A 24,427-nucleotide genomic window follows, 5' to 3' on the forward strand; every position below is an offset into this window, starting at 1 on the left:
ATTTTTAGGAGTTTTTCGGCTCAAAATGGTGCAAATTTTCATGTTTTTTTGTAATTTTTTGAGATTTTTTGTTTGATTAGTCTTAGGTTGAAGTTATTAAAAGCTGATGAAGGCCTTTTGCGAGACAAAATTGCTTGTTATGACCATTTTATGAGCTATATGTCGTGGTACTACAAACACAAACACACAAAATAATACTAATTTTTGCAATTTTTTTTCAGGTTTTTTGAAAATTTTTGTCATTTTTTGAGTTTTTTAGCGCTTGGTGTCATGAAAACTCATCTAGGGTTTGATAAAGGGTTTGATGATAGTTTACCGCACATTTTCGAGTGGTAATGGAACGGTTTTCAACTTTTTGACAATAAATTTCAGCATTTTTTGAAAAAGTTGCAAATTTTTCATGTTTTTTGACATATTTATTGTCATCATTCAAGTTGTTTGTGTCCCAGGGGAAAGAAAACCTCATTAGGGGTTGGATAATATGTTATTGAAAAATTTTTAGTTGCCATGGGATAGGTTTCAACTTTTGAATATCACACATTTTATCAATTTTTTTGAACAAATTTGCATTTTTTTGTTTTTTTGAAAATTTTCATATTTTTTTCAGTTTTTCCAGTTTCAGGGACCAAGCAATCTTCTTTGAGGTTTGTTAATAAGGCACTGAATAGTTTCTAGTAACAATGGAATGCTTTTTATCTTTTTAATGTCTCGAATTTTAGCATTTTTTTGATAAGATCTTCAATTTTTTTTTAATGTTTCCTAAAGTTTCTGTCAGCTTTTGATATTCGTCCATTCTCAAGTGCAAAAAAACCTATTCCAAGTTCTGATGAAAAGTTACTTCATGGTTTTTAGTTTCAATGGATTTGTTTTCAACAATTTAACCTTTCGACTTTTAGAAATTTTTTGATAGAATTTGCATTTTTTTTAAACTATTTGTTTTTTATTTATTTTTTCTTGTCTCAGTAGCCAGGTAACCGCATCCAGGGTTTAACAGTACGCTATTAATAGTTGCTAGTGGGCAATTGAATAGCTTTCAACTTTTTAGTAGAACGATTTTCTATTTTTTGCAATTTGAAGTTTTTTTCTAGAAGTTATTGCCTATCGATCTATGAGCCAATGAGTTTTTAAGGCTTGCAATTGGGTTACTGGATAGCATCTAGAGACACAGAAATGATTCTGAAGATATTTATATCACGATTTTTTGCAACATTTCCTTATAATTTGCAATTGATTTCTTTTTTAAAAAATTTTTTGGTCATTTTCGAGTTAATCGATCTTCAAGGGCCAATGAATATTTTTCAGGTCTTGCAGATATAATACTGGACCGATTTCAGAAACAAAAATTGGTTTCGAACATATTTTTGTAATAGGTGTTTTTAAAGGGAAAAAATTTTGCCTTAGGTTTAAAAGCTTCGAGAGTTTTAGCAATGATTGTTTTTGTTTAGTTTTGATTCTTTTCGTTTCTCAATTCTTTGATGATTTTTGTGTTCTGGCTTGCATTGTTCAATTGATCTGCTGGTAACGTAGAGTACGTCTGAGTTTTTCATTCAATTCTTTGAATTGTATTTCAGGACTTGTCCTGCTATGTTTTTTTATTTCGTCGTCATGATTTTTGTTACGACCATATGACGTCACAGCCACTTTTTGTTCATTCGTTCATGCAATTTCAACTGAAATGCATGTGTGACGTCATTTTTCGCTCTTAGTGGAGCGAGTTTTTTTGTTCATGCGCGTGATTAAATTTTTGGTCACACTTGACTTACCTCACTCTCAAAAATGACTTCCTCAATTTGAAATTGACTTTTATTTACTTTAATTCAAAGAGATAAGGTCAAATGGGTGTGTGTCATTCTAAATGAAGGTTATTTCAGATCAGCTAATAGAGGCAGCAATAACTTATACATATTTTTAATCAAAGTCTTACAGATCAGCCTTCAATGAAAAGACGAATTTTTTTGGTCTGTCTTTTTTACTGTTTTTTTAGACTGCCGATCTACGAATCTATTGCGGCTATTTTCTGGCAATCTGCCAGCTATGTTTAAAACAGCAGATCAACAGGTTACTTAATCATAAATTTAATTCTCATAAATTAGGTTTCAATAATAATTCTCCGAGACAAGTGTCAAGTTTAATGTGCATAATTCTGGTTGGTTGTGCATACATGTTATTGTTCGAATTTTAATTCTTAACTTCTGTTTTTCCATCTTTGTTTTTCACAGCTAAATTTTGTAAATTCCCTCTTGCATGGAATTGCGTTTTTTATTACTAGATATAAAATGAGCATTGAATTGAAATATTTCTTGATTGTTAAGAAAATTGTTTGTTTCGTTTTTATTCGTGACTCTGGGATCTTTAAATATTGGTGGTCAATTCCAATGGCTTTAGCATGCCATACTTGAGCATGCCTACTTCAACAGTTTTATCTAATGTGACTTTGATTTGGCTAATTTAACTTTGATAAAGAAAACTTGCCTGGTGTTTCAGTAGCGCCAAAAGGAACCAGAGGTAAAATCATTCATCCTGCTCCAAAAGTCAAACCTGCTCCGAAAGCGATGTCAATAGAAAAAACCGAGTAAGTGCAGTAATTGAAACAACCATGTTATTGTTGACTGTCTATAAACAGAATATATGTTGCTGAGATTTTTACAGGCAAACCGAGCGCAAGGAAGTTCAAAAGCCAGTGGCGAATAGGGCACCAAAAGCAGTTGCAAATGCGAGAGGTAAGAAGCCGACAAGTGAGAGTGAAGAAACGGTGACTCTTACTAAGAAGCAGCTGGATGCCCTTGTTGGTACAATTAATGAGGTTTGTGAGTTGGCAGCTGAAGAGATGGATACGATGCGACGTCTTAAAGGTATAAAATATAATAGGTTTTTATTGCAACAAGTAAATTACAGTCATAACCATATGGTTAAATATACTTGAAGCAAACAAAAATTCAAATCATTCAAGCAAAGTTATAAACATTTCTATGATAATTCTCATTTGAGCCATTTTGTCGATTTTTAGGTAGTTAGATATTTAAAGTTGCAGTTATCGATTGTATGGGCACGATAAATCCGTTGTCTGCTCTACGTTTAAATTTCAAACAACCGGCTTTTTTCAGCCGACAGTTTATAAATAATGAGTTTTGAACAGTATAATTTGTGTTCAACATACCTGCTGTCGTAAGTTATAATCAATGATTTTCCGTCAGGATTTTTGATTGCTCAGATGCAGACGTTATTGGACTTGAAATCTCAAAATTGATTCAATGCTTATATTTAGATTCGGAGAGTAACATCACCGCTGAAGAAGATCACAATTCTAAAGGAGGAGGAGGAAGAAAGTCGCCCGTCATCAACCAAGAAATTATGTCATCCAAACCGACTCCAGAAAAGAAACAAAGACCAGCCAACACAAAGACCTCTGACAATATTTCGCCAAAAGGGGCCGCCAATAAACACGTGCCTGCTCCAAACATACGTAAAGGTGGTGAAAACATTATGGATTTATTGAACAAAGGCAAGAACAAGCCTGTGGAGAGGAAACCATTAAGGGGCCAGGATAAGCCGACCGTTGCAAAGACCAAAAATGAGGAGAAGCCAGTTGACAGAAGACTGGAGAGAGTGAATTCAACAGTATCCAAAGCTGTGAGGTAAGGCGAACCTGTTTCCTTCTGTTTAAAGGGGACACGGGATGTATTTGGTTATGAAATGCAGGAAACTAACTTGAAAAGTTTTCTGTATTTAAAATAGCAACAAGGCGGCTCGGTAATGTGCAATCGCACATAAGTTTCCGACCCCGCTCATCCACAATTTTGGCAAAATTGTCTACCAAATGAGGAACAGATAGAAAAACACAAAAAATTCAATTATTTTTATAAAAAAAAACTGGTGTATGAACGAAAAGATAGCCTCCAAAGCAAATAACTCAATGGAGTAAAAAATGATGTATTAGATGGATGAGATATGCCGATATTAAGGAAGTGAGCGAAGACTGCCGACAAAATCAAACAACAACAACAAACATTAATTACATCAAAAAATTTATGTCCGTTTTAAAAAAAACTTAATAACAAAGTCAAAATAGCGTCAGATAAAACTGAAAATAAACAAAATAACTTGTAATTCACCAGAAAAAAAATGGTTATTCACCAGTTCATAATGAAGCTTGGTAACAATTAGACAAAAAAGAACAGAAACTTTAAAGTTAGAAAATTCGCTGAATTTAAAAAAAAACAATTAATTTCAAAGTAATGAAAACCATTACGAATCAACTAAAATACCCCATAGGTTTACAATTACCAATGCTTCTATAGAAGAGAATTAAGAACTCTTGGTATTCAATTTTTTATGCAGTTACAAAAAGAACAACAAATAGACAACAAACAAAAAATCAATTAAAACTTGCCTGAAAATGCTTTGGAAACCGTAAAGCCATACTTTGGGCCCGAAAATATGTTCGATTGCAACTTCATCGAACACCGATAATGTATTATGTGGCCACTCATTAATGAAAATAAGCAACAATTAGACAAGAATATGCAAAATTATGTAATACTAGTTTTTTCGAAAAAAATTTATTGCCAAAGACATGAAAGCCATTAATTACAAAATGAAAAAGTTGAATAGGTTCGTCCATTCTTCCAAAGGAAGGCCTTGAGAACTGCAATTTTTCAGAATGTGTCTTACGTCTACAAAAAGAATGTCAAATATGACACAAATCAAAAATTAATTTACTTTTTTTTGTGAAAAACCCGTGTGGAAGCCAGTAAAGTCATAACGAATTCTCTTAAAACATTAGATTTTGTGACACCAATCCCTTTGACAACTTGCCTTGAAATGTATTATCTGACCTCTCATTAATGAAACTAGGTAACAGTTAGACTAAAAAGAAAAAAAGCAAGATTATGTAACACTTGTTTTTATCGAAAAAATTTTTTTTCCAAAGACATGAAAGCCATTAATTACAAAATGAAAAATTAAATAGGTTCGTTTATTCTTCCAAAGGAAGCCCTCGAGACCTGCAATTATCCAGAACATGTCTTACGTCTACAAAAAGAACATCAAATATGACAAAAATCAAAAATTAATTTAGTTTTTTTTTGTGAAAAACCCGTGTCGAAGCCAGTAAATTCATAACGAATTCTATAAAATCATTAGATTTTGTGACACCAATCCCTTTTGACACCTTCCCATGACAAAAATAATGTCATCTTTAACGTTTAGTTGACGAGACCAGGTAACAAACAGACAATAAAAGGAACAAAATTGCGAAGTTGAAATGTTTTTTTGTTTTGGAAAACAATTGTTTTCAAAGTCATGAAAGCCATTATCTATCTTCTAATATCAGAACATCGGCTCATCTAATTATCCAGGAAAAGCCAATCAAACCGGGTCATTGTACAGGAAATTAAATACGACTAAAAAGACAAAGTAAAAACAACAGTTAAAGACAAAATTAAAGAATTCAATTAAATTCTTCGAGAAAGTATTGTCGAAGCGGCAAAGAACCACAATTTATACCTTTAAGGATTTAAATATTATCAATTGTGCGTTCTTTTGAGCTCGAAAGTTGTGATATTTGAACTGACAATAACGTGATAATTTGACAAAATTAGAAAACACGAAAAATGGGCAATTACCTAAAAGTTAAAAAAATTTGTGAAATCTAGTAGAATCAAAGACAGAACACCATAACTTAAGGCGTAAAACCGCAATAAAGACTAAATTTGATTTCGGCAGAAAGAAGGAGCACTCTTTGATTGCTGACACTAAGCTGCAAGTTGACAAAAGTAAGAGAAAATTGGAGGCAAATTTCATTAAGCCATTTTATATTTGAAAATCAAATACTTTAAAAGTCAAAATGACCATAAGCTTTCAATTAATCAACTAGATAAATTAATTTTGAGCTAATTAGGAAGCCAATAGGACCTACCACTAGTGAGCTTTGATATGAATGGATCTGTTATTTATTTAATATAAAAAAGATCGAATTTTTTTAAATAAAAAACCGACTGATGACAATCCGAAATTTTTTTTTTGTATTGTAACGGTCCAAGATTGGTACAGAACTAGTCCTGTTAATGTGGATTGTCCATTAGGAATTTTTTTTCGAATGTCATTGATATAGATATTTTGTTTGTTAAAAATCAAACGTAAATGCTGCGTTTTTGATAATCAACGAATAAAGTTAGCAAAAAACGGCAAAGTTTTGTTTACAGAGCACTCTCAACGGAAGTTGAAGTGGAATTAGCCCCCTTTTCAGTCTACAAACTACAAAAATTGTGTTACTGGTGTTTGGGTGTGCACTTCAGCGAATTTAATCAGAGTGGACTAAAGAAACTTATTTCGTGCTGTTTTTGATGAAGTCTGAATTTTGTGAAAATTTTAGCCGGAATTTGTGACAAAGAAAATCAATGAAAATAGCCGACAATGTATTTTGTCTTTAAACGTAAAATCAACAACATTTTCATGAAAAATTATTAAATTTTATCAAAATTGGCGAAATTTTGGTCAAAAATTCCTAAAAAAGGTGAATGAAATCAACGGAATTCAATCTATTTTCTCGAAAGTTTAAACCTAGATATCTCCCTGTCAAAAACGAAAATCAAAAAATCTTTTTAATTCCATATTCTACGCTGGACAAGCTTTCTAATGATACCAATCTCAACTCTCTACGATGAATATATCGATTGGCCAAAATTGACTGAACAAAAAAAACCAGTTGAGTATATAGTTCCTCCCCCCCTCAAGAGGGGTCGGAACAATTAATACTCCATTAAGCTTCAGTCTTTCGAGACATGAAGTACTCAGTGATGAAGCTTTTTGAGAGATATGCGTGTATTCTAAAAAGCAGGCAATTAAGGGTCAAATTATGTACTAAAAAAGCAGCCAATAACTGAGGTGCAAAGATTTTTTTGTGGCTTTGCGCCTTCGAATGATACAATCTTTGTAATAATTTTTAACAGGGATGAGTCCAAACAACGGTATGTTAGTCTTATTCGTGTTGTACTCTTCTTAGTGTTCTTTCAGTTTTTGCGAGTGCATGCAAGCACATTGTTCTTTACCATACCTTTCTTTATGTCTACCCAGTGAAATGAAACCTAGTGAAGTGAAATAGTTTTAGAAGATTATTTGATAACAGAACGTCACTATATGGTCAGTGTTGCCAGAAGCCAGCTCGTTTTAAGAAATTAGGCATTGGATCATAATCTTATCAAGACCTTGGATAGTGTATCCTGAAAGCTCAACTTCAGAAAACATATTAACCATAGCCATAACAATTTTTGACAGGAAAATCAAAATCTCGCATGTCTTAGTATGTTTCAAGTTTCTTTTTACTGGGTATTTTGTATAGTGTTGCATTTTCTGTATTGTAGTGGAGAAAAATGGCCCATTAGGTTAAAAATTAGAACTTGTGTTTTTTTCAGCCCGATTGTTGTATATGAGGAAGTGAGGCCGACCAGAGCCAATCAAAAACGTGAACGAGATATGCGCTCTAAGAAAGACAAGAACAGAGATCGATCCCCAATGAAAAAAGTTTCTCCGACAGCCCCTCTCAAACCAAAAGCAACTCAATTTGTTAAAAATTCTTTAGCAGATGAAACATCGAGTGAACTAAACATCACTCAAGTTTCAAATTCGTCGCGAGATTTGCCCCTAAGTGAATCTGTCCAAGTATCTGAAAGGAAGGCAGATGAATCGAAGGTTGAGATGTCTCCGAAAAGTGACTCCTCAAAAGAGAACAAGAAAGAGCAGAGGGATTCTGTTAAAATAGATCCACCAATGTCGTTGCTTGAGAAGAAACGTCAGCAGTGGGAGGCTCAAAAAAGTGAGTTAAAAACGAATCTATAGGCAAATTATGAAGAACTAATTGTTCTAGAACCGTTCAAAACAATGAAATTTAGAAGATTATGTAAATAGATCTTTTAAAGGGTTTTAAATGGTTCATGATTTTGATATAATATTTGGCGTGGAATATTTAAATCATACAATTCTTATTAACGGAAACAAAGAATAACGGAACAAAGAACTTTTAATAGAAATTGATAGATTGCTGGATTTTTGTAAGGAAACGCAATTAGGCTTTTTGGTAAAATAATGGTGAAAAACATTGGGCCGTATAGAAACTATTATATTCAAGGCATGGTGGATGAAAGGCAAACCAGTATTAGCTTGCTCTGTGAAATCAAGCAATAACAATATGACTTTGATGTACAGAGAAAATCAGAGAGCTCGCCGTTATTTAATTACGCATTGCTAAGCCGGTGAATTTGTTGATTAACTCTAGGAGAGAACTCAACACTGCGCAAAGAACTAATTGTGCCCGACTTGCCAAAGAAACAGCCAATCATATCACACTCCCCTCCCCCTGCACCACCGGAAGTGGACAGGAAGAGACTGAACAGAAATATTCCCAAAAATAACACCGAAGAGGGGAAAGACAAGAGTAGGCATGGTCGTATGACGTCATCACCGCAGAGAGAACAGCTGACGTCACCGCACGTGCTCTCGCCAAGGCATGTCATCAATCAGCCCAGTGCTATGCTTGACCACTTCCAAATTGTGGTACGTTTGCAAGTTGCTGACTCTCCGATTTTGTTATTTTATTCCTTAAATCTGTTGTTGTCACTACTATGAACTGTCCCTATGACCGATCTGTCTGTCAAAGGCTGAACAAGATATTAAGAATGCAAAAGTACCTCATTCAATGCTAGTATATACAAGTCATATTTGATTCACTTGGAGGATTCCAAAACTGATGTGCCGAAGAGGCTTGGCATATGAATGACTTCTGGCGACGTCTATCGTGCACATTTCGGAGGTAGTAGGCGCTGATTTTAGTTGAGCTTATTTAATGGAACTGATATCCAGCAGCCAACTCACTTTTAGACTATTCAGTTGATAAATGTGCAATGATCTGGTAAACATGACTATAGTACGTTTTAGTTCAGCGATAAAGCAGAACAATAGGGCTTGATATCATTTAAACTATTTATGAATTGATCTCAAACAAAGTTTGTAGCAATTATTTTAGTCCTGTGGTTTTTTAATGCGATTTTTCGCTGGACCGAATTGTCTGACAGTTGGAATACCATTTGACTTTCTCTCCTCAAAAACGGGATAAACATTAATGCGCGGAGGGCATTAAGTCCTCTTAGAGTCTTATGCCCAACTAGATTCTGAGAATGTGGTCCACCAAAACTGTTTTGAGGAGACAATTTCATGGTGCAAAGTTTGACGCCACTCAATCACCCCCTCACCGCAATGCAAGCATCTGAGCCCAGCTGAGTATTAACAAAGCCAACGGCTCGCAGGTCGTTTGAGAGCAATTCACACGACGGTAACCGATTGTTTTTACTGCCTATTAATTGAGTCAGTTTCTTAACGAATGTTTTATTTAGAGCGAGAACGATCTGGCTGTGACAAAAAAGCACGAGCAACAAAAGTGGCTGAAAGAGTTGGGTAAGATATATAATGCAAATTCTCAAATTGACAGTTGGAATACGTTAATGAGCACAAAATCGCAGAACCATTTCAAAACAGAATTTTTATTTAAAATGTATTTGAATTGGATAGGAGTAAGGAAAGTCACTGAAAAGACCGAATTAAACTGTATAATGCAAGCAAGTCAAAGTGAAACTTGGCAGTGAACCTAGATGTCAATTTTTGTTTGCGCAATCTGCTAAACTTGATCTGCAAAAGTGATAGCTGGGGCTATTATTGGCCTTCTCTTGGTTTTATTTTATTGCGTCATCAAGATTTTTGTTACGATCCTATGACATCACGACTATATAAAATCTTTTTCTGTTCATTCATGCAATCTTGACTGAATTGCGTCTGAGACATTTTTCACTCTTAGTGGAGCGGGTTTTTGTTCATTCGCGTGGTTATTTTTTTGGTTAAACGGGCTATTATTGGCCTTCTCTTGGTTTTATTTTATTGCGTCATCAAGATTTTTGTTACGACCCTATGACATCACGACTATATAAAATCTTTTTCTGTTCATTCATGCAATTTTGACTGAATTGCGTCTGAGACATTTTTCACTCTTAGTGGAGCGGGTTTTTGTTCATTCGCGTGGTTATTTTTTTGGTTAAACGGGCTATTATTGGCCTTCTCTTGGTTTTATTTTATTGCGTCATCAAGATTTTTGTTACGACCCTATGACATCACGACTATATAAAATCTTTTTCTGTTCATTCATGCAATTTTGACTGAATTGCGTCTGAGACATTTTTCACTCTTAGTGGAGCGGGTTTTTGTTAATTCGCGTGGTTATTTTTTTGGTTAAACATGGCTTACCTCTCTCAAAAAAATGACTTCCTCACTCTGAAATTGACTTTTCTTTACTTTAATTCGAGGAGATGAGGCCAACATAGCGTGTGTCGCAGTTTATTTGAGAGCAGCTAATAGAAGCAGACATAGAAGCTGCTCTCAGCACATAAATTATGCAGATTCTTAAAATAAAAAATCGCATCAATTAATAAAAAGAAATTTGCCTTCGATTATCATCGTTTTGAGACTGCATATCTACGAAGCCATCACAGCTTTTTTCTGGCACCTGCCAGCTATGTTTGCTACTTGAAAAGGAAATGGGAAGTGCCATGTGTGCAAACTGTCTTTTGGTCAGAGTGCTGAACAAGAGGAAATGGTTTTCTCTGCGTGCGATGTTTTTGAGAGCGAAAAAGTAGGTTAGATGAAAGTTTTGCTAGACGTGAAAAGTTCTTCATTCGCGTAAAACGTTTCAAAGCAATGTTTTTGGTTCAAATTCAGTTTTTCTAGGGAAATGGTTCAACTAGGCTAATTTTGAAAATGGGTGGATTTTTTATGACTGTTTGAAGTTTTCAACTGTTTTGACAAATTTTTTCAGTTTTCAGCCATTTTTTTTTAGTTTCTCCTTCTCATTGGGTTTTTGGTACGCATATTTAGATTTAATCAAGGTTTGATTACCATTTTTATAGTATCATAGTTTCTATTCTGAGGGATTGTCGGTATTCTACGGTATATTATTGCAATCTTTGTTTATTTACCCTTGTTATTAGGAGGTCAGCTGCTATGAAGTTGGCTGGGCTATTTGATCTATCTGAACCGTATCTTTGTATCTATCTAAACCGTAAAGAGAAAAAAGCATTCTGCTTTTTGTTCATCTGCAGTTAAATCACGCAGCGCGTTTAGGGGCTGAGCAATTCTTTTGTAGTTTTTCTAGTGGGTGTGTGTACAAATAACCGAAACTGATGAGATTATAAATCAAGACGTGAGGGACAATTGTTAAATATATGGAACTCCCCCAACCCTCGATTACCCCTCCCCATATGTACGCCATGTTCTCTTTTCTCCAACTTCCAGTTAAGATTAAGCTAGCCTCATTAAGCCCTAGCTAGCTATTGACAACAAACCAATTGCTTGCCGGTCGTTGGAGAGCAAGTCGCCCGACATTGGTGGGTTATGTTTTCCATCAAAATCTATTGAAGCGCCAAAAGAACAGAAGTGATCTAAAGCGCTGTTGATTTAACATCTGATCGAGGATTAATCGTTTAGTTAAACTACGATTTTTGCCAAACTACGATTTTTCTAAACTACTGCGCCAAACTACGATTTTCCTAATCGAATTCTTTATAATTGAAAAATACTTGATTCTTTGACAATTTATTAGAAAAAAAATCAAAGTCAGCAAGTGATTCATGTACAAACATTCAATTATTAATTGCTCTCGTAGAAGAGCAATTATTGTAAACGTGTATGTCTTATGCAAAATTTTTGCTTGACCGTTTTGACTTTTCGAGTTACTTTTACGCCCTTGACTTTTTGCGTTTTGCGTGATCTAAAATTCCCTCTCTCAATTTCGAGCAGCTGAACTCAATTGGCGGCAATTTAATACTCAAAGTCAAATGACAGGTGCGCCAAAACTGGTGCCATTTTTCACTTTATATCTTAATATTGGTATATATTAACCTCTATTGTGGTTATTTGAAGCCCACTATTGAACTTCTTAGTCCCATTTCGCCCCCCCCCCCGACTGAAGCAGTCTGCAATTGATTACAGCTACTACTAATCGTTCGAGAGCAATTCCAAAGTTTAGTCGGTTATGTTTATCCTGGCCCTTCAAATTATTTCGTGAAAATTGCGGTTACAATAAAAAATTAGAGAGCAATTTCTTGTACTTTGATAAAAATTACTGATGCCAACTATTATAAATCTGTCCGAGGAACTAGTTCAGAAGCCACAGTTAAATAGAATAGTACTGTCTTAGTCAATGATTTTATTAAGAATTGATGTTTCAGAGAAGGAAGAGCAAAGACTGGGGAAGATGATTGAGGATGAAATGAGAAAGGTTGGAGAAAATCAAGATTTTGTTTGCATGCATGTTGAATTTCATCTTCTGGTCTTTGTTTTTGTTAGTATTATTTGACATTGTGAGACAGTTTTCATCCCAACACAGAATTATGTTTGTAATGTCAAGCCACTTAAGAATTCGGTCCTCTGATAATCTACGTTTGCATGGTTTTTCACCAATTATGTCTGTTACTAATTATAATAGTATTATGTTCAGATAGGTCACAAAATTGACGATACGGAAAGTTAACAAATGGAAAGCTAACTAAACTTGTTCTCTATGATGCCTCCTAAGTCGATGGATGTTCAGCAGAATATCTTTAAATTTGCTATTTTTTGTCCTAGCTTTCGTTGGCAGCTGAAAATCACATAAGTTCAAACGCATTATTTTCTAAAATGTGGTTATAAATGATCATTTAGCAAAGAAAGATGTAAAAACTATGTAACCTCAAACCGGGATTTGGTAATAATTTGGCAAGTTCATTTTCTCATTCTGCCCGACGCCCACTCTGCTAAGTGTCGTAGCATTCTTTCATGTTTGTAGTGCTAATGCATGTTTCACTAGGGATTCATTGACATCACACCTAGACGTGCATCCGCCATCTTAGCCGAAGTGTATCTCGACACAGAACATGACAGACAAGACAATGAGAACCCGCAATCAAACCACCCTTCTATAATTAGCACTCAAGCTCAAACTTACCACAGAATACAACAGGAAACAAAGACGAAAAAATTAATTCAGCAAAGGATTGCCGCGCATTTTCCACAAGAGGGCCAATTTTTAGTTGTGAATAAAATAAGATTTTTGTTACGACCCTATGACATCACGACTATATAAAATCTTTTTCTGTTTGTTCATGCAATTTTGACTGAATTGCGTCTGAGACATTTTTCACTCTTAGTGGAGCGGGTTTTTGTTAATTCGCGTGGTTATTTTTTTGGTTAAACGTGGCTTACCTCTCTCAAAAAAATGACTTCCTCACTCTGAAAATGACTTTTCTTTACTTTAATTCGAGGAGATGAGGCCAACATAGCGTGTGTCAATTTATTTGAGAGCAGCTAATAGAAGCAGACATAGAAGTTGCTCTCAGCACATAAATAGAAGAAGCTCCCGGCTATCTTTTTGAGACTGCATATCTACGAAGCCATCACAGCTTTTTTCTGGCACCTGCCAGCTATGTTTGCTACTTGAAAAGGAAATGCCATGTGTGCAAACTGTCTTTTGGTCAGAGTGCTGAACAAGAGGAAATGGTTTTCTCTGCTTGCGCTGTTTTTGAGAGCAAGAAAGAAGGTTAGATGAAAGTTTTGCTAGACGTGAAAAGTTCTTCATTCGCGTACAACGTTTCAAAGCAATGTTTTTGGTTCAAATTCAGTTTTTCTAGGGAAATGGTTCAACTAGGCTAAGTTTGAAAATCGGTGGATTTTTTATGACTTTCAAGTTTTCAACTGTTTTGACAAATTTTATCAGTTTTCAGCCAATTTGTTTAGTTTCTCTTTCTCATTGGGTTTTTGGTACGCATATTTAGGTTTAATCAAGGTTTGATTACCATTTTTATGGTATCATATTTTCTATTCTGAGGGATTGTCGGTATTCTACGGTATATTATTGCAATCTTTGTTTATTTACCCTTGTTATTAGGTCAGCTGCTATGAAGTTGGCTGGGCTATTTGATGAATTTTTATCCTGATTCTATGGTTTGTTTGGTATGGATTCCTTGAGCCCCGCAATAAATTGTTGGTAAAAAATAGGCTCTGAATATTCATATATCTTTATATCTATCTGAACCGTAAAGAGAACAAAGCATTCTGCTTTTTGTTCATCTGCAGTTAAATCACGCAGCGCGTTTACGGGCTGAGCAATTCTTTTGTAGTTTTTCTAGTGGGTGTGTGTACAAATAACCGAAACTGATGAGATTATAAATCAAGACGTGAGGGACAATTGTTAAATATATGGAACTCCCCCAACCCTCGATTACCCCTCCCCATATGTACGCCATGTTCTCCTCTTTTCTCCAACTTCCAGTTAAGATTAAGCTAGCCTCATTAAGCCCTAGCTAGCTATTGACAACAAACCAATTGCTTGCCGGTCGTTGGAGAGCAAGTCGCCCGACATTGGTGGGTTATGTTTTCCATCAAAATCTATTGAAGCGCCAAAAGAACAGAAGTGATCTAAAGCGCTGTTGATTTAACATCTGATCGAGGATTAATCGTTCAGTTTTTCAATAGTTTTTTTCAACCACGACTGCGCCAAACTACGATTTTCCTAATCGAGTTCTTTATAATTGAAAAATACTTGATTCTTTGACAATTTATTAGAAAAAAATCAAAGTCATCAAGTGACTCATGCACAAACATTCAATTATTAATTGCTCTCGTAGAAGAGCAATTATTGTAGACGTTTATGTCTTATTTATGCAAAATTTTTGCCTGACCGTTTTGACTTTTCGAGTTACTTTTACGCCCTTGACTTTTTGCGTTTTGCGTGATCTAAAATTCCCTCTCTCAATTTTGAGCAGCTGAACTCAATTGGCGGCAATTTAATACTCAAAGTCAAATGACAGGTGCGCCGAAACTGGTGCCATTTTTCACTTTATATCTTAATAGTGGTATGTATTAACCTCTAATGTGGTTATTTGAAGCCCACTATTGAACTTCTTAGTCCCATTTTGCCCCCCCCCCCCGAATGAAGCAGGCTGCAATTGATTACAGCTACTACTAGTCGTTCGAGAGCAATTCTTCCGAAGATTAGTCGGTTATGTTTATCCTGGCCCTTCAAATTATTTCGTGAAAATTGCGGTTACAATAAAAAATTAGAGCGCAATTTCTTATACTTTTGATAAAAAATTACTGATGCCAACTATTGTAAATCTGACCGAGGAACTAGTTCAGAAGCCACAGTTAAATAGAATAGTACTGTCTTAGTCAATGATTTTATTAAGAATTGATGTTTCAGAGAAGCAGAAGGAAGAACAAAGACTGAGGAAGATGATTGAGGATGAAATGAGAAAGGTTGGAGAAAATCAAAATCAAGATTTTGTTTGCATGCATGTTGAATTTCATCTTATTGTCTTTGTTTTTGTTAACATTATTTGACATTGTGAGACAGTTTTCATCCTAACACAGAATTATGTTTGTAATGTCAAGCCACTTAAGAATTCGGTCCTCCGATAATCTACGTTTGCATGGTTTTTCACCAATTATGTCTGTTACTAATTATAATAGTATTTATGTTCAGATAGGTCACAAAATTGACGATACGGAAAGTTAACAAATCGAAAGCTAACTAAACTTGTTCTCTATGATGCCTCCTAAGTCGATGGACGTTCAGCAGAATATCTTTAAATTTGCTATTTTTCCTAGCTTTCGTTGGCGGCTGAAAATCACATAAGTTTAAACGCATTATTTTCTAAAATGTGGTTATAAATGATCATTTAGCAAAGAAAGATGTAACAACTATGTAACCTCAAACCGGGGTTTGGTATTTTTTCGATCAACTCAAACTAATAATTTGGCAAGTTCATTTTCTCATTCTGCTCGACGACCACTCTGCTAAGTGTCGTAGCATGCTTTCATGTTTGTAGTGCTAATGCATGTGCCACTAGGGATTCATTGACATCACACCTAGACGTGCTTCCGCGATCTTAGCCGAAGTGTATCTCGACACAGAACATGACAGACAAGACAATGAGAACCCGAAATCAAACCACTCTTCTATAATTAGCACTCAAGCTCAAACTTACCACAGAATACAACAGGAAGCAAAGACGAAAAAGTTAATTCAGCAAAGGATTGCCGCGCATTTTCCACAAGAGGGCCAATTTTTAGTTGTGAATAAAATGGGAGTGGCTAATAACGCAAATGTGAAAAAACAGTCCCCTCGAGTTGAAGAAATTGTGACCAGTAATTATAGAAAGGAAGCAGATGAAATTGACGGCTCTCGAGCTAAGCCGGTGGGTGAACTTATTTTGACCAAAGTTTGATCATGGTTGTCTCGACCTCAAATCTGTTTTTCCATTGTACGAATTCATAGATGTCAAAGTTAGAATAGTCACTCTAAAAATATTTTTTTCACTTAATTGCATTGATTGTCACTGCTTCCCTTGAATGCATTACGCATGTACTTATTGACTAATAGCCGCGAAGCGATAGCGGCTATTATTGGGGACATCGTGGTTTTTACAATTCAAAGATTTTGAATTGTATTAGTGCGCTGTCTTTTTTTAAAGATCTGTTCACGCTTTTTTCGGTTTTTTCACGTCAGTGAGAAGTCAAACTAGAGTGGTGATTTATGTCACACTTGTCGCACTGAAATAGTAAAGGGAGCTAAAAATCGAGTAGGTTTAAGGCGTGACTTTTTTCAAAAGTGGAGTGAGAAATTGGTGTTTGAACAATTTGGCTGTTTCTGAGACGGATTTTTTTTTCAGGTGCGTCAATTTGACTTCTGAGTTTCCTCTCCTTCAGTGCTTATAAGACGGTACATAAGTGTTCTAATTGTGCCCATTTATCTTTGCTTGAAGTCATTAAGGGGCAGCTAAAAATTTTTATGACTTTATCACGAAATATTAGTGAATTTTCTCTTTTTCAAAATTATCGGTTGTCTTTTTACTTAGTATCATCAATGACAGCTCTCTTTTTACTTAGTATCATCAAGGTTTGATTACCATTTTTATGGTATCATAGTTTCTATTCTGAGGGATTGTCGGTATTCTACGGTATATTATTGCAATCTTTGTTTATTTACCCTTGTTATTAGGTCAGCTGCTATGAAGTTGGCTGGGCTATTTGATGAATTTTTATCCTGATTCTATGGTTTGTTTGGTACGGATTCCTTGAGCCCCGCAATAAATTGTTGGTAAAAAATAGGCTCTGAAAATTCATATATCTTTATATCTATCTGAACCGTAAAGAGAACAAAGCATTCTGCTTTTTGTTCATCTGCAGTTAAATCACGCAGCGCGTTTAGGGGCTGAGCAATTCTTTTGTTGGTTTTATAGTGGGTGTGTGTACAAATCACCGAAACTGATGAGATTTTAAATCGAGACGTGAGGGACAATTTTTAAATATATGGAACTCCCCCAACCCTCGATTACCCCTCCCCATATGTACGCCATGTTCTCCTCTTTTCTCCAGCTTCCAGTTGAGATTAAGCTAGCCTCATTAAGCCCTAGCTAGCTATTGACAACAAACCAATTGCTTGCCGGTCGTTGGAGAGCAAGTCGCCCGACATTGGTGGGTTATGTTTTCCATCAAAATCTATTGAAGCGCCAAAAGAACAGAAGTGATCTAAAGCGCTGTTGATTTAACATCTGATCGAGGATTAATCGTTCAGTTTTTCAATAGTTTTTTTCAACCACGACTGCGCCAAACTACGATTTTCCTAATCGAGTTCTTTATAATTGAAAAATACTTGATTCTTTGACAATTTATTAGAAAAAAATCAAAGTCATCAAGTGACTCATGCACAAACATTCAATTATTAATTGCTCTCGTAGAAGAGCAATTATTGTAGACGTTTATGTCTTATTTATGCAAAATTTTTGCCTGACCGTTTTGACTTTTCGAGTTACTTTTACGCCCTTGACTTTTTGCGTTTTGCGTGATCTAAAATTCCCTCTCTCAATTTTGAGCAGCTGAACTCAATTGGCGGCAATTTAATACTCAAGGTCAAATGACAGGTGCGCCGAAACTGGTGCCATTTTTCACTTTATATCTTAATAGTGGTATGTATTAACCTCTAATGTGGTTATTTGAAGCCCACTATTGAACTTCTTAGTCCCATTTTGCCCCCCCTCCCGAATGAAGCAGGCTGCAATTGATTACAGCTGCTACTAGTCGTTCGAGAGCAATTCTTCCGAAGTTTAGTCGGTTATGTTTATCCTGGCCCTTCAAATTATTTCGTGAAAATTGCGGTTACAATAAAAAATTAGAGCGCAATTTCTTATACTTTTGATAAAAAATTACTGATGCCAACTATTGTAAATCTGACCGAGGAACTAGTTCAGAAGCCACAGTTAAATAGAATGGTACTGTCTTAGTCAATGATTTTATTAAGAATTGATGTTTCAGAGAAGCAGAAGGAAGAACAAAGACTGAGGAAGATGATTGAGGATGAAATGAGAAAGGTTGGAGAAAATCAAAATCAAGATTTTGTTTGCATGCATGTTGAATTTCATCTTATTGTCTTTGTTTTTGTTAACATTATTTGACATTGTGAGACAGTTTTCATCCTAACACAGAATTATGTTTGTAATGTCAAGCCACTTAAGAATTCGGTCCTCCGATAATCTACGTTTGCATGGTTTTTCACCAATTATGTCTGTTACTAATTATAATAGTATTTATGTTCAGATAGGTCACAAAATTGACGATACGGAAAGTTAACAAATCGAAAGCTAACTAAACTTGTTCTCTATGATGCCTCCTAAGTCGATGGACGTTCAGCAGAATATCTTTAAATTTGCTATTTTTCCTAGCTTTCGTTGGCGGCTGAAAATCACATAAGTTTAAACGCATTATTTTCTAAAATGTGGTTATAAATGATCATTTAGCAAAGAAAGATGTAACAACTATGTAACCTCAAACCGGGGTTTGGTATTTTTTCGATCAACTCAAACTAATAATTTGGCAAGTTCATTTTCTCATTCTGCTCGACGACCACTCTGCTAAGTGTCGTAGCATGCTTTCATGTTTGTAGTGCTAATGCATGTGCCACTAGGGATTCATTGACATCACACCTAGACGTGCTTCCGCCATCTTAGCCGAAGTGTATCTCGACACAGAACATGACAGACAAGACAATGAGAACCCGCAATCAAACCACTCTTCTATAATTAGCACTCAAGCTCAAACTTACCACAGAATACAACAGGAAGCAAAGACGAAAAAGTTAATTCAGCAAAGGATTGCCGCGCATTTTCCACAAGAGGGCCAATTTTTAGTTGTGAATAAAATGGGAGTGGCTAATAACGCAAATGTGAAAAAACAGTCCCCTCGAGTTGAAGAAATTGTGACCAGTAATTATAGAAAGGAAGCAGATGAAATTGACGGCTCTCGAGCTAAGCCGGTGGGTGAACTTATTTTGACCAAAGTTTGATCGTGATTGTCTCGACCTCAAATCTGTTTTTCCATTGTACGAATTCATAGATGTCAAAGTTAGAATAGTCACTCTAAAAATATTTTTTCACTTAATTGCATTGATTGTCACTGCTTCCCTTGAATGCATTACGCATGTACTTATTGACTAATAGCCGCGAAGCGATAGCGGCTATTATTGGGGACATCGTGGCTTTTACAATTCAAAGATTTTGAATTGTATTAGTGCGCTGTCTTTTAAAGATCTGTTCACGCTTTTTTTCGGTTTTTTCACGTCAGTGAGAAGTCAAACTAGAGTGGTGATTTATGTCACACTTGTCGCACTGAAATAGTAAAGGGAGCTAAAAATCGAGTAGGTTTAAGGCGTGACTTTTTTCAAAAGTGGAGTGAGAAATTGGTGTTTGAACAATTTGGCTGTTTCTGAGACGGATTTTTTTTCAGGTGCGTCAATTTGACTTCTGAGTTTCCTCTCCTTCAGTGCTTATAAGACGGTACATAGGTGTTCTAATTGTGCCCATTTATCTTTGCTTGAAGTCATTAAGGGGCAGCTAAAAATTTTTATGACTTTATCACGAAATATTAGTGAATTTTCTCTTTTTCAAAATTATCGGTTGTCTTTTTACTTAGTATCATCAATGACAGCTCTGATTAGTTGCTAATAGTGCATTAACGAACCTAATTAAAGGCTCGAATTAATAGCTAGGGGTTTTCATGCCTTTCACACTACTTTTTCTCAAAAATGTTGTGATTTTTGAGTTCTGCAAGTTTTTATTGTACTCTCTGATGCTGCTAATGGGGGTTAAGTTTAATGATTTAATCGTTTTTGTTCAAAGCTAGTGCTTTCTATGACTTTGACACTAATTGTTTTCAATAATAATAATCGAATTGTTGGCTTCTTGACTTTTTCTTCTAAATTTTGTTTTAACTCTTGGTCTCGTTTTGACAGGTCTGATCGATTGCTAATAGCCTTCAATTAAGGTAAGTCATTTCAGTTTATAGCTATTGCTTTTTGTGACTTATACGCCTATTCGCACACAACGGTGGTTACTAAGGACTCGAATAATTGATCTAATTGTATCCTTCAGTAGCTGTGACTTTTAGACTGTGTTTTCAGAAAGTTTCGGCGAGTTTTATTGGGATCTTTGGTTATTTTTTTCGGATCATTTAATATTATTAGTGAGAGGACTCATCGACATTTAATGACAGGTTGCTAATGAAAAATAGAGGAATATAGTTGGCAATTTGAGTTCATATCAGTTGTTTTTTTTATATTGATGCTGTCTTTTCAAAAAATAAAAGTTCAATTTTTAGTTTTGATTGTTTTTTTTTGGTCTGCTGTTGTTTTATAGCTTAGTCTCATTACTAACAGCTCTCATTTGCCTTTTAAAGCGGACTAAATGATTGTCAGGTCATAAATTACTGGATAATTTCAGGTCAATTTCAGGACTTGTCCTGCTCTGTTTTCTTTTTAAGATTTAAGATCTGTTCACACATTATCATGATTTTTTTCGTGAAGTCAAATTGAATAGTGATTTTGGTCACGCCGAAATTGAAAGTGGAGCGGAAAAGCGAATGATTTTGCGGTGTAAAATTTTTTCGCTCTAATTCTAAAGTAGAGTGAGAAAATGGTGTTTGAACAAAAATTCGCTTTCTCGCTAGTGGTTTTTTGTTCGGCAATTTCGCTTTGATTTTTGCTTTTTTCTAATTTTTGGATCGGATTTTTTAAATGGTCTTTCCAATCCATTCATAGTTCTTTCTAACAAATTTCCATTTCTCGCTAGTGGTTTTGTTCACATGCGGCATTTTGATATTGATTTTGTTTTTTTTATTTTTGATCTGATTTTTTTTTAAATGGTTTTCCCAATTCACTCATAGTCCGTTTTAGGTCTAGTTTTTTGTTTACTCATTGAAAATTCGTTGAATTGTACACCAGGAGTTGTTCTGCTATGTTATTTTAATTTGTTGACTCCATCGATGACTTCTTACGACCTGACTTCTTGGAATTGACTTTTTCAATGACTTCAGTGACTTCTACTACTTGTAGTTAAAATTGTGCGTGATGTCATTTCTGCTTCCAGGTCAAATGCATGACTTACTTTGCTCAAAATATGACTTCTGAACTTATGGAGCTTAAATTTTATGAACATTTACTAGTTAAAGATCAATAGTGTGCATCTAAGTAGTGCAAACTTATATACCCTAACTCTTAAGTATTAATCTTGAGTATTTGAGTTCGAATTATGAATTTTGAAAAAGCTATTTTAGGGCTTTTTCCTTAAAGACCTATGTGTCATAAAATTGACAGTCCGAATCTAACCCAAAAAGTCTAGTGGACTATTAAAGGACTGGTGGTTCTTCTCTCTATCTTATTTTTTAGTTGCTTCAATTTATGGAAGGCCACAAGCGTGTATTGCGGCTAGTTTCCGGCAATCTGACTGCTGTGATTTTAATTGCTCTGAAACGAAGTTTGTAGCAATTATATTAGTCCTGTCGGTTTTTTAATGCAATTTTTCGCTTGACCGATTTTTCGTCTGACGCTTTTGACTTTTCGTCCTCAAAACGGGATAAACCGGTAGCACTCAGCGGGCATTAAGTGCTCTTAGAGCCTTTCAGCTCTGTTTCAGCTCAAACTGTTTCGGAGACTTATACTTATACTTATGGTGTGAAGAGCTGTTCTTAGAGGTTGAGACACCCCCCCCCCCCTGTTGACCCCCACCCCCACTATTGCCTCCACCCCCCACCGCGCTGTTGCCCACCCCACAACCCAGTGTTGCCCCCATCAGCCCCCGGTGCACCACCCCCCCCCCCCCCGTGGCTAGCTACTGACGAAGCCTTCCGCTCGCCGGTTGTTTGAGAGCAATTCGCCCGACGTTAGTCGGTTGTTTTTAATAGTCCTAAAGCGATAGTTGAGGCCATTATTCGCTTTCTCTTGGTTTTTGTCTGTTCGGGTGCTTTCTCTAATTGTCTGTTCGGGTGCATTTTTGACCAACTCACTCATATATTTGCAATCTGAGTTTATAATTCAATCTGGAGCTATTTTTGTTATTTCGCCGTTTTGATGGCTTTTAGCTCTTGTTTAAGTGTTTGGTGTCGGGTGTTTTTTTTTGGTTGGAGTTATTAATCATATGGGTTTTTATGCACTTGTAATTTGTAATTATCATGTTTAAGTTGAAGAAAGTAGTCTAATTTTTACAATTTTTTGCTTAATTTTTCTGTTTAAGTTTTTTCTGCCTAATTACTGTTTTTCTGCCTTTCTGGGTATTATTTTATATTCAATTGTTTAATTAGGGTTGGTTGTATGCTTTTTAATACTAAGTAAAAATAATTTGAAGGTTTAGTGGCACATTTTTTATAAAAATAAATTAATTCTGTAATTTTTTGTAGTTTTTACGCTGCTTTTTTTTAACTGTTTTCCAGTGCAATTGGGAGCCCAACGAGTTAGTAGGAGCTGCTTCTCAAACTGTGTTGAAGACATCTGCCGAGACTACAAATCTTCGAGAGTATTTCAAAAAATTTAACTAGTTTCTTCGATTTTGTCTTTTTTTTCTCGGTTTTTCTCCTATTTCGAGATGTTTAGCTTGTTATTTTTTTTAAACGGCATTCTCAGTCCTCTGTTTTAGTGGTCCTATTTTTTAGTGAATAAAATTTGTTTATCTTTACCTTATTTCCAGCTTGTTCAACAATTTGCGTGAATTGACTTCTCTCGGCTAGTTTTTTTTCTCTCGTTCTGTTGAAAGCAATTTTCAGAGGCAGTTTCTCACAAAAACAATTAAGAATTAACAAAGAATTAAAGACTCAGTGTCGAAAAGCCAAAACAAAAATAGAAACTAGATAAACCCGTAAAAACCAATTTTAAATGCCCGATACTTGAAATTTGTTTCTATAAGTCTTAGTTAACACCTATTGCACATCGTTTTGATATTAGCCTCTGTATGCCCTCATTAATCAACCGGAGTAACTCTAACTAAGGAATAACATCAAATTAGTTCACACTAAAAAGCATTTTTGCTCAAAAATTTCTTCATTTTTCATTTTTAAAATTCCGATCGGGTTTATGGGATGCTTTTTGCAGCAATATGCCGGGTTTTTTTCTGGTATATAGAGTTTCATTGAACGGAAATTGAGTAGACAATTTTATCAAAAATTGTAATTGGAGTCTCAAATTGAGAAAAAGGCAATGAATATTTTCACATTTTTCTTTTCCTTTCTAATTTGTTTCTATTTTTTTTCAAATTCAGCTGTATATTGAAGTAAATAGTTTTGCTAGTTTAATTAGTTGTTGGCTTGACGTAATTCAAGTTTTACTTGCTGGAATTCCTCAACGGTCAGCCAATGCTTTTATGTCTTTCACACTTCTTGTTGGGATAAAATATTAAAGAATATTTAATTTTTGCCCGTTTTTATATACTTCTGCCGTCATATCGTAAAGTATTTTTAATGACAGGTTTCTTTGGCTGCTATTGGTACAGAGACGAACCTAATTAAATGTCCTAGTTCATGGCTATTGTTGCTCATGACTTGATCGCTATTTGTTTTCAAAAGATTTTAATGAACTTTTGAGTTTTGCGAGTGGTTGTTGTACATTTTGTTGTTTTCCAATTTAATCTCATTAGTGATTGGTCTCGGAGGTTGCTAATACGAATCATATTAAGCGATAAAACTTATATTAGTTCAAATATGACTCAAATGTTAACTTGTGTATGACTTTGACCCAAAGTCATACTTGACTTTGACACAAATTAAAAATTTTTGGAATTCATGAGTTTAACGAGTTTTGCGTTGTTGACTAATATATTGATGTCATTATTGACAGGTCTCATCTGTTTTCAAAGATGCTTTAATTAACCAATTTAATCGGTTCATTTCTTTGTTGATTTTTATGACTTATACGTTGTTCTTTTTTCCAAAAAATAGTGAATTTTTGTTTTTGCCTCATTTTTATTTTTTGTGGTCTTATAACTAAATATCAGAAATGACAAGATTTAGTGATTGCTAATGAGATATCGATGATTCA

At 35.1% G+C, this 24,427-nt stretch overlaps 1 protein-coding gene across 1 annotated transcript in view; it reads left to right on the forward strand.

Annotated features, from left to right (window-relative positions):
* Nucleotides 1-24,427, forward strand: part of LOC142351681 (uncharacterized) — a 63,436-nt gene that overhangs the window by 22,260 nt on the left and 16,749 nt on the right. The window contains exons 3-13 of the mRNA XM_075403821.1: nucleotides 2,485-2,572; nucleotides 2,650-2,852; nucleotides 3,266-3,635; nucleotides 6,951-6,968; nucleotides 7,413-7,813; nucleotides 8,273-8,550; nucleotides 9,387-9,447; nucleotides 15,275-15,330; nucleotides 15,924-16,271; nucleotides 18,357-18,443; nucleotides 19,037-19,384. Coding sequence (XP_075259936.1) covers nucleotides 2,485-2,572; nucleotides 2,650-2,852; nucleotides 3,266-3,635; nucleotides 6,951-6,968; nucleotides 7,413-7,813; nucleotides 8,273-8,550; nucleotides 9,387-9,447; nucleotides 15,275-15,330; nucleotides 15,924-16,271; nucleotides 18,357-18,443; nucleotides 19,037-19,384 — 2,258 coding nt within the window. The remainder of the gene's footprint in view (nucleotides 1-2,484; nucleotides 2,573-2,649; nucleotides 2,853-3,265; nucleotides 3,636-6,950; nucleotides 6,969-7,412; nucleotides 7,814-8,272; nucleotides 8,551-9,386; nucleotides 9,448-15,274; nucleotides 15,331-15,923; nucleotides 16,272-18,356; nucleotides 18,444-19,036; nucleotides 19,385-24,427) is intronic.

The sequence above is a fragment of the Convolutriloba macropyga genome, chromosome 13 (assembly GCF_964194025.1).
Source record: "Convolutriloba macropyga chromosome 13, txConMacr16.3, whole genome shotgun sequence".
Lineage (NCBI taxonomy): Eukaryota > Metazoa > Xenacoelomorpha > Acoela > Convolutidae > Convolutriloba > Convolutriloba macropyga.